The 13,907-nt window shown below is 38.4% G+C and overlaps 1 protein-coding gene across 2 annotated transcripts; it reads left to right on the top strand.

Annotated features, from left to right (window-relative positions):
- Positions 1-1,116: 1,116 nt before the first annotated feature.
- RB195_000364 (uncharacterized protein) lies at positions 1,117-13,011 on the top strand (the record flags this gene model as incomplete). 2 transcript variants are annotated; one of them, XM_064196653.1, is made up of 7 exons in its annotated part: positions 2,135-2,239; positions 3,551-3,637; positions 6,957-7,110; positions 7,310-7,411; positions 9,190-9,306; positions 9,595-9,632; positions 12,845-12,859. In XM_064196653.1, the coding sequence occupies 7 exons, from the start codon at positions 2,135-2,137 to the stop codon at positions 12,857-12,859; spliced, it is 618 nt and encodes a 205-aa protein (XP_064052534.1). The 2 variants fall into 2 exon arrangements, with proteins under 2 accessions (XP_064052533.1, XP_064052534.1); XM_064196652.1 differs by lacking the exons at positions 2,135-2,239; positions 9,595-9,632 and adding an exon at positions 1,117-1,236 and having other exon boundaries at positions 12,845-13,011.
- Positions 13,012-13,907: the final 896 nt, after the last annotated feature.

The following is a 13,907-nucleotide window of genomic DNA, read 5'->3' as shown; positions in this document are numbered from 1 at the left end:
GCGCAGAATATGAAGATTTCGATATTTTATCGTTGTCAACAAAACACGGACATAATAGCAATTAATGAGCAAGAAAGCCCAGATTTTATGAACATTGTTTTTTTTTTGGAAAGATCGTAAATAACTTCTTGAGAAGAACACCTTGAGAAATATTTTTTGTAATATTCCGTAGAATAATGTTTGCTTTACAAAAGTAAAGTTGTATTAGTGTAGTTTGTGATATTCTAGGTTAAAAGGATAAAAGGATAGAGTGTCTGGTGTGAATCAATCCCCCTTGGGATGCGCCACCACGTCCGCTTCAATTCAGAATCGTTTGATGTTTACGAGCGTGTAACTGGCCTATACAATGAATTTCGGATTCCATCCCGATGCGTCAAGTCAGTGTTTTCATCCTCCCAGACAAGTCTGGTACCAATTTATCGACCCCCGAAGGAATGAAAGGTTTGGTGAGCACTAGGACGGATTTGAACCTCCGATCGATCGTCCAGGAAGCGGATCCTCTAACCGCTACACCACACCCGCCCTTTTTTTGTAGGTTATTTTTTGGAATTTAAGGTGGGGCAAATGCCATTTTCCCACCTCTGTCTAATCTAAAACTTGGAAATACGTTGAAACCCCGTAAATTGCAAGATACACGATCTGGGAAAGAAAATTCCCACCTACAGTATGCCTAAAGACAAACGGTTCAACATCATGTTTGCTCCAAGTGATTGAATATTATTCAAAATTTCTATCCTTGTATCTTTAGCGTAGAACGTGAAGGGTCCAGCGTGTTGGCTGGGGAATCGGAGCAGCCAGGTGCCGAATCCACTCATCCTCTGACAAGAATCTTGGACAAGAATGAAAAAGATATTGAAATTCAGGCTTTCCAGTGACCCCAAGGGTCGCTAGTGTTAATATGTCTTGATGAACTACAGAAATCAGTCTTTTCTTGGGTCCAAACATATTATTTCCGTGTTTATACGTCGTGTTTGCAATACATCCAACACAGCAGCGCGGCGATCACTATGCGATTTCCTTGAAAGCCTCTCGAGTTACCGTTTCCGGAAAGCGTATGACATCCATACACAATGACAACCATAGGTGTTATTTGACGATTCTATTCTATTCACACTGATGACGGATACGGTTATTCTTTGCAAGACCGTGGCTAATATATTCTCGGTAGTTCTACATATTACTCTTCTTCTTACTATCGTTTTCACACCGTCACTGAAATGCGGAGGTTTCGATGAGGTAAGGTGAGGAAAAAGGATTGGTCATGGAACTTGAGTCGGCCTTAAAGGCATCCTCCCACGAATCTGAAGTGGTACGGGTTTTAGGTGCGTTATGCCTACACGGGATCGTAGATTATGGAGAGGTTGATGATTCCGTCCATTTCTTGCTAATTGCCGTAAAAAACGTCCCGGAAGATGCGGCGCGTGCACAAGGCTGGCGCGCTCCAACCGAACTCGTCGTAGAAAATAGCGCGCCGGGACGCTCGAAACCGTATCTTCCGGGCCAATTTTTAACGGCAATTAGAAAGAAATGGACAGAATCACCTTCCTCTCCATAATCTACGATCCCGTATAAGAATACTCCACCTGAAAACGGTACTACCACAGATTTGTGAGGTGATGCCTTTAAGGAAATGGAACATTTTATTTTGAGCTCTCATTGATTATTGAGCGCTAGAGGTGAATCCTAGAGAAAATGGGATTTCAACCTCTACAAGACAAAACAAAACAAAACATAAAACATTTCCCATAAAAATTTCTCAATACGTACATTGATCGTCCTCCTCTCTTTTTATGAATATGCCTTTTACTACTGGATACTAATTACAGCTCCAGGATCTAATTGAAACATAACAATAAAAAAATAAATTTAAAAAAATAGTGCAAAATCATCAGCATCAGAAAATCTTAATCAGAGCAGGTAGTGACTATTTCTATTTCTGGAAGTAAATTTATATGACTGTCATAATGAATTGCTGTGCGAAAATGTATCTGTATTTAAAAAAAAAAATGCAAAAATGATCGCGCATAGAGAAAAATGATTTATTAGTTTATGAAATGATTTATTAGCTAAAATTACTAAACATACCCGATCAACCGATAAAAGTAATGTGTTCCAGCTCTTCTTCTCGCAAAATATGGGCGATGTTGTGGCGGTGATCCTTCGTGTGATCACCAAATATTCACCAGTACTGATTCTTCGAAATCATTCAGGAGTTATTAGGGTGGACAAGGAGACTTTAGTGAGGCATACGTGTTTAGACGTCGAGAGATGTATCTCTGAGTCTTTGCATATTTTTTTTCATAATTTTGGAAAGATAATTTGGAAAGAAAGGATATAATTTTTCAATTTTGTTATTACAAATTGAGGTTATTGATGATGTTTGATGTTATTACAAAAATCAATCAAATTAAAATTACAATTACAATGTAATTACTATCATTATCAGCAAAGTGTAGCCACTTAATCCACTTAAAGGCATCACCCCACGAATCTGAGGTGGTGCAGATTTCAGGCGGAGTATTCGTATACAGGATGGGAGACTACGGAGAGGGAGGTGATTCCGTCCATTTCTTCCTAATAGCCGTAAAAAACGGCCCGGAAGATACGGCTTCATTCGTTTTGGCGCACCATTTTGTACAAGAGGTTCGATTGGAGCGCGCCAGCCTTGTGCGTTGCCGTATCTTCCGGGCCGTTTTTTACGGCAATTAGCAAGAAATGGACGGAATTACCTCCCACTACGTAGTCTCCCATCCCGTATACCAATACTCCACCTGAAATCTGCACCACTTCAGATTCGTGGGATGATGCCTTTAATGGGGAAAGACTCAATGCCCTATCTTCCTGAAAAAGAGGGATTGCGACAATAAAAAGTCATTGATTGGGTTCTTGAGGTCATCGATGTGTTTGAAGGTTTTTTTCTTTGCGCAGATCCTTGTTCAGAGCTCAGTACAGGTGATAGTTGGATGGGGCAAGATCCGGGCTATAGGGAGGGTTAGGGCATGGCTGTCCACTCAGAGTCCTCCAGAAATTCAGCTGAGGTGAGGTACGGTCGTTCAGCCCAGGCCCTCCAGAAATTAACGCGCCACCTTTGTTTTGGAGGTCTTCCAGTGTCATCCCACAGTACGACTTCGAAGCGTTTTGGGCGTTTTTCGCGCGCGCGCACTGCTTCGCGGCCTGTTTCTGGAGTTGATGGGTTCGGTGGAGATTGGTGTTGATCGTCTGATTGCCCATCAACCATTCCAGAAATTTCTTGCATCAAGCTAGAATAAAAAATTTGAAGTCAAAAGTGGTAAAAAGATGTGCAAAGACCCGATATAAGTAGAAACATGGTTATCGGATGGTTTTCTTTTTTTATTTAGGTCCCACTTACTTTTTACTAGTAAATTCAAATTAGACTAATTGGATTTAAAGTTTTGGATTAAATTATTAATTTAATGTATAATATTTGAATAAATTTAATTTAATAATCATTTATAACTTCGAATTTGAATTTTTTAAGATTTTTTTTTATTTCGTGCGACACTGAATCGATTAAAACGAAACACTTCAGCCATTGGCCACACTCACAAACGCTGCCGAATGGTACACGAATTATGTGATTATCCTATCCGCACTCACGTTTGGTCTGGATAGAGCGGTAATGGCGGTATCGATAAGGTCGTACTCATGGGTGAGGAGATAATTCACACATTGGGAGATGAATTTCCTGATTTCCTTACTTCTTTTTTTAGTTTCTCTTATTTTATAAATAATATTTCTTAAGAATTACATATTGCAGTAAAAAAAAACGCTTTGGCGCATCCTAAGTGGATTGATACGCCAGTGACTTTATCTCTTGTCCTTTTTATTTCTTTTGAAAGTCTCTCGATCACACTTCTAAAAATCAAGAACATCTAAAAATTAAACATCTTCTTTAAAAAATCATCTAAAATCCAGAATTAGAACATTGAAAGAACTTTCATAATATATAAATATAAATATATAGATAAATAAATATATATATATATATAAATAGATAGTGATAGAGCTCATTCACTGGAAATAATCAAGAATAGGAAAAAAAAGAAAAAAAGAAAAAAGTCAAGGAATAATCAATAGGCATATTAAAAGTAGTATCCATCACAAGAATACGAGAAACCATTCTATATGATAAACACAGCTCAAAACTAAGACATCTAATTCTATTGTAGGAACCAGTAGCAATTTTGGGGGCTATCATTATTTTTGAAAAATTCACCTGACCTAAAAGAGGTGGATATATACATTGTGGCAGCAATCAGCAGTATTTTGGGACTATTTTTATTCAAAAAAATCATTAAACCTAGAGAAGAAAAAAAAAAGAAAAAAGAAAGAAAAGATGTCCTAGAATTAATCCTTATTTTAGTTTTGTAATCGCGTTTTCAAAATGTGCCTTGTTATTCTTACATGGCTCGTTCCACTGGCATGGGTGTTGCCGATGTTGGATCCATGTTGTCGGTCCCAGTACTACGGAGGACGTATCGAACTCGTTGAGATGCAAAGACATGAGTTAAGTTTCTATTTATTTAAGGTTATATACTTGTAATTTTTGTAATAACGGGGATGCTGACACTAGCATTAGCAACTATAGTATGGTATATTACCAAGTGAAGCTATGAATATAAAGAATGAGCGGATTAAAAGAACATTCGCGAAGAGTTAAACGGAAGACATCACAAAATTGACGATATTGAGGTCTCCGTATGTAAATGTGGAGTTCCGGGTGTAGATTACGAGCATGAGCGTGGAACCACTCAATTCCTTCTAATTGTCCCGAAAAATTCCGTTGGAATGGGGTTTGCTCCGTTTGTTTAGGTGGAAATGCATTCCCGCCCTCCTTCACCCCCTTCTTATTTTTTATTTACATATTATTTATTTATTATTATATGTTATATTTACGATATAGATATTTTACGTATTATTGCGGTAGTCGAGCTTTGACGAGAGCGAGATCATAACGAAATAAAAACCGAATCCATAGAAAATGGGAAGCATTGGACAAATACAGTTGATTAGAGGCATCACCCCACGAATCTGAGGTGGTGCAGATTTCATGTGGAGTATTCGTATACGGCATAGTAGACTGGCGCGCTCCAATCGAACTCCTTGTAGAAAATAGCGCGCCAGAACGCCCGAAGCCGTATCTTCCCGGTTGTTTTTATTTACGGCAATTAGGAAGAAATAAACGCAATCATCCGTACCATCTCAGATTTGTGGGGTGATGCCTTGAAGCAGCCTATTCATTGGTTTTACTTGAACAGGCTGCTGAGGAGACCTCATTGATCTTTGACCGCATCGCATCGTGGACGGGGAGGACGGAGCGTGGAGCGTTCCCACACTCGTCGTAGGAGGAAGCGTGGTTTCCCGCAGCGGATTAGAAGGGATTGAGGCCACGCTCATACTCGTAATCTACTACTGCGGAACTCTATACTAGTTCACGGAAATCTCAACATCCTTACAAAATGTGGAACGCCGTCTTTAAAGGAAGCGCTCAGTAAAATTTATGATGTTAGGTCTTCTCCAGTGGCAGATACGGTAGGGAGTCGGGAATAAAGGGATAAATACATCGCTCCGAGACAGTTCCACAAGTTCAAGTATCAGAAATTCCAGTATATTCCACAAAGAAGCTTTTTACATCCATGTAATTAACAAAATGAAACCGTGTAAGGTGGATTTTATTAAATACTTGAGTGTAAAGAGTTGCCTTGTCGGGAAATTTCACTTTTAATCTACTTTATACGTTGTCGGGGCGGGTGTAGTGTAGCGGTTAGAGGTTCCGCTTCCTGCACAATCGATCGGAGGTTCGAATCCGCCTTAGTGCTCACCAAGCCTTTCATACCTCCGGGGTCGATAAATTGGTATCAGACTTGTCTGGGAGGATAAAAACACAGACTTGACACATCGGTTAGCCACCGCAAGTCATTGTGGAGGCCAGATACACGGTAAACCTCAAACGATTCTGAATTGAAGTGAACGTGCTGGAGCGGGTCCCAAACGGATTGATTAACGCCAGAAACTTTATCCTTTATCCTTTATACGTTGTCATCTTGTTATCTTGTTCGTCTCGTGAGTATAAGGGGTTGTGTGAATGAATGGGAAAAAGGAACCCTTTGATGCTTCTGAGGTCTCTGAATTCTGGATTTTGCGCAGGTCTTTCGCTTGTTTTGCTACTGCTCTGGAAATCGACGCCTCAAACCACTGTTTGATAGGGGAAAGGACCCAAAATCAAGAAAATTTGAGAAAAATGTACTTTGGGAGGACAAGGAGAGGCAGTCAACCGCGCTCCTATTTCTGGAAGTAAACAACTGACAACAATAACAACAACAACAACAACAACAATATCTCAGTCGGGATCCTGAAACCTAAGCATTAGTCTTAGAGAATCTACATATGACATGTGAGTTTAGGACACTAAGACAAATAAGGAATATAAGGAGGCAACCGCGCTCCTATTTCTGGAAGTAAACAACTGACAACAATAACAACAACAACAACAACAACAACAATATCTCAGTCGGGATCCTGAAACCTAAGCATTAGTCTTAGAGAATCTACATATGACATGTGAGTTTAGGACACTAAGACAAATAAGGAATATAAGGAGGCAACCGCGCTCCTATTTCTGGAAGTAAACAACTGACAACAACAACTCAGTCGGGATCCTGAAACCTAAGCATTAGTCTTAGAGAATCTATGACATGTGAGTTTAAGACACTAAGACAAATAAGGAATATAGAGCTTCCAGAAATAAAACCAGAGTTGAATGGGATCCAACTAAATGTTGCAAATTTTTTTCTTCACTAAAGGTGCCTCTAACGTTAGTGAGTTCGTTCAACATTGTGTTCATTTTGAGTTAATTTAGTGAGTTAGTTTTAGTGAATTAACGTTAATGAGTTAATGTGACTTTGTATTGATTTTATTGGATTTTTTATTTTCAGGCAGATTCTACCTATGATGCAATCGATATGTTGTTCGAAACGTTGTTCTTTGTGCCAGTGTTGTGTATGTTGAACGGTTTCACTATAGTTATGCTTTATAATCAATGGAATACGGTGAAAAAGCGTCAGGAATTGAAACTTCGACGGGGTTCGGGTTAGTTGTAGCACAAAGCATATCATAGAAGCAAAATAGAGGCTAAAATGAAAGAAAATATATCTTAAAAAATAATAAAAATAAATAAAAATGCACATAAATAAAAATGTACCTTAACTAATTTAAAAAGGTGTAGTTGATCGATTTAAAAATTGATTGGAGCTGTAATTGTCACACCACATTAAATGATTTGCTTAAGGACATCTTCCTACCATTACCGAACTCTTTTCCATTTATATCGATCCAGAGGTTGACAGCACTGCTCCGAAATCGCTGAGTCGCCTCAAAGATCTTCAGGAAAGTGAGTCCCGGAAGCTGTTTTTATATAATAAACTGCGAATAAGTTCTGTAATATGTCGTTATTTTCGAAAAAAAAATGAGAAAAACAATATAAAAGTGTGTGTTTCTCAAGTGATTAAACAGCTGGAGTAGAAATAAATCTAGGAATGTACTTGATGGAATCGAAAAAGTTAATAAGTTTGAATAATTTTGACTTTGCATGGAATTCATTTGCACTGTACACCCTAACAGTACCTACTACCCAAAAGAGAGTCACATTGTTTTATAGGTCTCGGCCTTAAGATCGTAAAGGCACGTTAAAGGCGGGATCCCACGGATCTGACTTTGTGAGGGAATCCGCGGGAAACGCCAGTGATGTTGGTAGATTGCGGGATCAGGGGTGATTTCGCTCGTCCTTTCCTGATCGTCCTACAAAAAACGGCGTGGGAACCGCTTTATTCCCTACGAGATACGTTAGAACGTGCGCCTGTATGTGTACACTCCGGTCCTATCAGCACCTTATTCTTTGGTTTCACTTGAATAGGCTGGCGAGAAGGCATCATTGATCCACGAACGCTCGCACCTGGAGGCGGCGCGTGTGCGAGCGTGTTTCGTTGCAACTGTAATCGTAAAAAAAACGACGTGAAAAGGGATGATTTCGACTCTCGATTCCTTAACTTCTTAACTTAAAATTTCTAAACTTTCTAAATTTCTAAATTTCTAGATTGTTCGATTTTTTAAAACGATTTCTTCACGACGATTACGATGAGATGAGTGGAATCATGGGACCCGGATTCTGCAATTTGCAATCTTATTTCTAGTTTCCACCACAGATCTCCTTTCCGCATCAGATTCGTGATATGCTGTCGTCAAAGCCCCGCACACTGGCTACCGAAAAATGCTAATTCCTCTCCCGAAGCACTGAAATCCTCAACGACCATCAAGGAGTGTACGATTGTGAAGCGCCTGAGAAGAAGAGAATTCATAAAATGGTTGAAGAGTGGAGTGCATGAGACTAGGATGCACAACTATGGACCTCACTGTACCACCAGAACCGTCGGCCACGCACAGATTCCTTAAAGCTTTGTTGAAACGGGAAAAAATAAATTACGAATAGTTTTCCATGGAGATATGTGAAAAATGTTGTTTTACTGGTGAAAAATGTTAGTGCTAGTGAAAAAGTGTCTTTCTTAAAACATTAAATCGAGAGGGCACCCTCCTCCAACGAAACTAATACAGTTCCAGGTAAGGTGTTTAAAAAAAAAAAGATCCACTTCGGGATCAATGGCTAAAAAAACCGATAAGTAATGTTTTTCTCTAATTTTATTTTTCTTTACTTAAACAACAGTCGGATGTTATGATCTAAAACGTCTTATCCGCCGCATCTTCGCCGAGATAAATCGTTCTAGAACATACATATTTGATTGAGCCCATCCAGCAAATCGATCTTCGGCTAGAGATAGTTCAGATCAGAGATTTCTGTTCATCCGTCGCTTTTCCATATTTTCGTCCGAACTGTGCTTGTCCATGCAGAATTTATTCAGATATTTTTCAACCACTTCCATCCAGAAGTTTCTTTAATAAATAAAAAATAAGAAAGATATGTATATATTTCTCATCCATGGAAAAGATGACACTGTATGGGATGTTCAGGGAATTCCAGGACAGAAGAAAACTAATAGTTTGAGAAACGTTACATTAGCCAATAAAATTATTTAACAGTCGTGTACAGCTCAATAAAAATCAATACGACATTTTACAGTTCCGAGGTTCACAAAAAATCGAACTTTTTAATTTCAGAACGGATGCTACACAGACTCGAAATGGAGCTTTCATTCGCGATGATCGCAATCATTGACCAACAAATCGATTTTTTTGCTGTCCTCTTCTACACGCTCTATTGGGCCAGCTATTCTCGTGAGTGTTACGTAGTTTTCTTCTTAAAATGAACATCAGTGTTTAAATGACGCAGTTCTGCACATAAATCTCTTTGAATTATTCATGTATTTACTATGCAAATCCTGCAAATCCTTTTTTTTTCTCGAACTCTTCATGTGTAACACTTCTTCCCGACTTTAATACTTTTATTAGTATTGTATATTAATATTGGAGTATTAGATTAGAGGTATTAGTATCAGATTCAGTACTTGAATTCGGAGGAATTGATCCAGGAATAAGTTTAGCATTGATACGTGAGACCTGGAGGTTGCCCATCTCATCCTTCTTCTGCGCTTGTTAGCCAGGTATTGATCGATCTTCTTCTCAGATGTATTGATCCCCTGCTAAAATAATTTTTTTTTGAGTGAAATCTAGAAGTTGGCCATCTGATCCTTGTTCTACGCCTGTTAACCAATTACATACTTCCCGATGTGTTGTTTCCCTGCTAAAAAAATTTTGACGTCGATAGTTTGTGACGAATTTTTGATGCGCATAAACCCGTGGCGGATTCAATGTGCGAAAGTGGAGCGATGGAGCTCGCAATTCCATTGGATCGGATTTAAACAACTTTGAAATGGTTTTATTACTATTCTATATAGTTTTGATTGATTTGCTTGAACTGTAGCCATGATAGGTACTGATCTTCTTTATTAAATAACAGCCAACGTTTCGGCGTTATCCCCTTTATCAGATCCTGAAAAATAATAGAATAAATAAAATCAATACCAACCTTGGCTATAACTGAAGCGAATCAATCAAAACTATATATTAAATCATGCTTAGATCCAAGGACAAAAGATCAATACTAAGATTTTATCACTGTTCATTACTGTAGCTGTTGAATTAACGAAATGCCCTTTAAGCGTCTGCGCGTCTGTTCTATTGGCAGACGTTTAACACAGACATGTATCCGGGGAGCGGAAAGTACGGAGACCATAAATTTTTGATCCCTTGTAGCTACCATCCTTTTCTTGAAGGCAGTGCATCAAAAACTTGACAGAGTTGGGAGAAGTGTCGGAGAAAATAGAGTTCGGCATGTAGATTATGAGCATTAGCGTAACCACGCTTGAATCTCCCTAATCTTCCTGAAAAATGTCGTAGGAACTGTGATTGTCCCTACGAGGTACGTAGAAACGTCCCCTACTTGCGCACGCGTCGCGTCCACGCGCGAGCGGTCCAGAATCGATGAGGTCTCCTCACCAGCCTATTCAAGTAAAACCAATGAATAGGCTGCTGAGGGGACCGGAACGTGCACATAGAGGTGCGTTCTAACGCACCTTGTAGGAAATAAAGCGGTTCCCACGCCGTTTTTTAGGACGATTGGGGAGGAATGAGCAAAACCACCGCGGTTCCCGCAATCTGCAATCACATCTCCAGCTTTTCCTACGGATCCCCGTACCATGTCAGCTTCGTTGTATGCCGTCTTTTAAACGCTCTTCACGGAGTCGCACAGTGCTGTTCTGTTCTTACGGCTCTAATCGCATAAATGATGAATTAAGATTCATTTTTTTCCTGGAATCCGAAATATTCATTTAGGAATTGCTGCACAGAGATCAGCAGAACTCCGACCTTCGAGATCTAATGTTGGGCTTCCGAATCATCAATTTTCCGAAGAAAAAAAAGTTTATAAGTGATAATCGGGAACTTTAGATGGGATTCTTTTCCGTCGTCTATTACTCTATTTCTTGTGTTGTTTCTTTACCTTTAACCGCATATTTAGTAGAAAGTAGAACACAACAAAAAAATCTTCAAGGAATTAGTTCCGCTACGCTATAACCAGTCACTACAGGGTATGAATGTCTACGAGGGTGGATCAAAAGCGAATCGGCGGGATCTTTGGACTAGGTGCGGTGCTAAAAAGCATACGATGAGAGAGGGAAAACTCTAATGTGTGTACGGTGGAGCCGCTAGGAGAGGGGAAAATTGTCGGTTCCACACGGAAACCAGTTTCTCACACTTGAAGCATTAAGAGTTCACAGGCGAAACTTCGTCGTTATGGAGCAACGCAGAATCATACAACATTTTTAATACGTTTTATGGTTGTAAAACCAGCAGAGGAGAAATTTTACAGTAATTAAAAATTTGACAGTGTCGAAAACCTAACTGGTACAATCGGCTCGGAACATATACGTATTCTTTTCCCTTCAAGGATAGGAACAATGCAATATTAAGAATAGCGCTCGTAATATGTTTTTGGACCTTGAAATTGGGAATTTTCATCTCGGATACACACTGGCCCACTCAGATGTCGCGGATTTTCGGCGAAAATTAATTTTTTTTTCTGAATTCCTTAAAAACGAAGAAAAAATCCTTCCAAATGAATCAGCAGCTTCACTGTCGTTCCTCCCCATCGTTTCCGATAATCTTCTCCCATCGTTCAATGAGGAATCAATTTCTCTTATGTGCTTTCTCCATGTTCTTTTTTTCGTATTTTTTGAGACCGTTTTTGCTGTTTTTCCTAAATTTTTCACGTTTCCTCCGAGGCTCTCCATGTAAAAAAAATGCAAGTTTAACAACCAGCTTCAGCGAATTTATCTCATCGATGAATTACGAAAAACTAAAGGTGACGAAAATTCTCCGTTCTGTCAACTTAACGCCCTACTTTAACTATCTGGAAAAGAAGAGTCAATGAAAATTAAAGGATTTTAATAAGATTTTTTGTAGAGTGGAGCATTCTCTATCTAATGATATAAAACATTTCAGAAATAATTTTTTGTTTCTATATGGATGTTTCACTTTGAAAAAAAAAAAAAAACGCACCGTACTCATTCCTTAAGTCAGCGCTTAAGAGAAGATGCTCAACAAACGTATTTTTTCAAAAGAGAGCGATGATATGATTCGTTTTTTTTTTCGAGAATTTTGCATTTTCCCATGATTTTTAGTTTTGATTTTTTTTTGGCTCAAATCTTACCACACAAACTAACTGTGATGAAAGTTTTGCAGTCGTATAATAGCTCTTTTTAGAAGCGTGCCACTTCTTTTCAGTAATTTCTTTCTGGAAGAAATGTTGACAAATAATATAAGTTCAAGAACTTGGGATAGTTTTCCTACTTTTCTTCCCGTCTCCAATCAAACGATTAGATTTACGTATCATCGACGAAGCATCTTGGAACGAAAAAAACACGAAATAATAGAAATAAAACAATAAATAACAGGCGTAAGAAAAGAAACAATAAGAGTAAAAATAAAATATGGGAATTGTGGGAGTGCACACATTTGTAACTTTTGAAAAAAAAACTGTTAGTCTGCGAAAGCACAATGTGCTGCGATGAGCTTATCTAAAAATCCTTCTGATATAAATAATAAATTAAATTAAAAATAAATTTAGCACGGTTTTATTATGAATTTGGACATAGTCTGAGGTTTGGAGGTTTCCTTAATGATGAAATAATTTGAAGAGAGTTTTTCAGAAAAAAAAAAAAAAAAAAAAAAAAACGCCACTGTTTGTTCTGAGAAGGTCAAAGAGGCTCTCTTCAAAAAAACTGGTAGAAAATGATTTTAACGGTTATATTTTCAGATTATATCGATGTGAATGGAACGAGATTCTTGGAAGTCTACAGCTATTTCTTTGAAATTGGAAACATTATCACTCCATATGTGCTTTTATGTTTTTGTCCGGATCTAAGAAAGGAGTTTTTCCGTCGCATTAAGCCACGTTGTGAAAATATAGAACATGATTTTTGAGACACATATTGATTGATGTTTTGCGACACTGTACACCATTGTATTTATGAGAATTTTCTTGAAAATACGTCTTTTTTATGCAAAATAAAAATGACAAAATAATAAAAAAAAGAATAAAAACACTGATTTGACACATCGGTTAGCCACCGCAAGACATTGTATAGGCCAGTTACACGTTCGTAAACCTCAAACGATTCCGAATTGAAGTGAACGTGGTGACGCTGGTCCCAAGCGGATTGATTCGCACCAGGAACTTTATCCCTCCTCCTTTACTCATAGGAAGAAATGCATCAAAAGAGATCGTGAAAGCCACTTTTTAAGTAGAATCTGTACCAGAACATCCATATTTATCAAATATTAATTAACTAAACTTTTCGAACTATGATTTGGTCCAGGAGGTTCATATCTGTATTCGAGAAAATTTTCTGGATTTTCTAAAATCCTTGTGTGAGAATTCTAGGTCAACATTTAGCCATGCGAACGGCTGACAATCATTGCTGCTATCAGATCACGCAATTAGCTTCGGATCAACTCTACCATTCTGGATCTAAGAACCAGTTTTGTTTACATCTGGTATCTCAATGACATCTACTGTTTACATCATCTATCACAATGACAAATTACTAAATTGTCCCCTGCTCTACTGTTCACGTGACTTATTCCTGCTTATTCTCATCCTACTCTTCCCGTTGCTGGATTTTCTATTGTTTATTTGTATTCATTCCTTGCCTCTTACTCTGGGCACGCCTTTGAGCGTAATAAATAGATAAATAAATAAATAAATAAATAAATCTGGTGCAGAGCAGTTAGAGTTAAACGCGAACGTTTGAGCGTGGTAGTTTCGGCGGATGGTAAACAGGCTTCCCTGAACTAAACACCACTTTCCTTCGCTGATC

The sequence above is a fragment of the Necator americanus genome, chromosome IV, assembly GCF_031761385.1.
Source record: "Necator americanus strain Aroian chromosome IV, whole genome shotgun sequence".
Classification (NCBI taxonomy): domain Eukaryota; kingdom Metazoa; phylum Nematoda; class Chromadorea; order Rhabditida; family Ancylostomatidae; genus Necator; species Necator americanus.
This window is presented reverse-complemented; position numbering and strand designations above follow the sequence as displayed.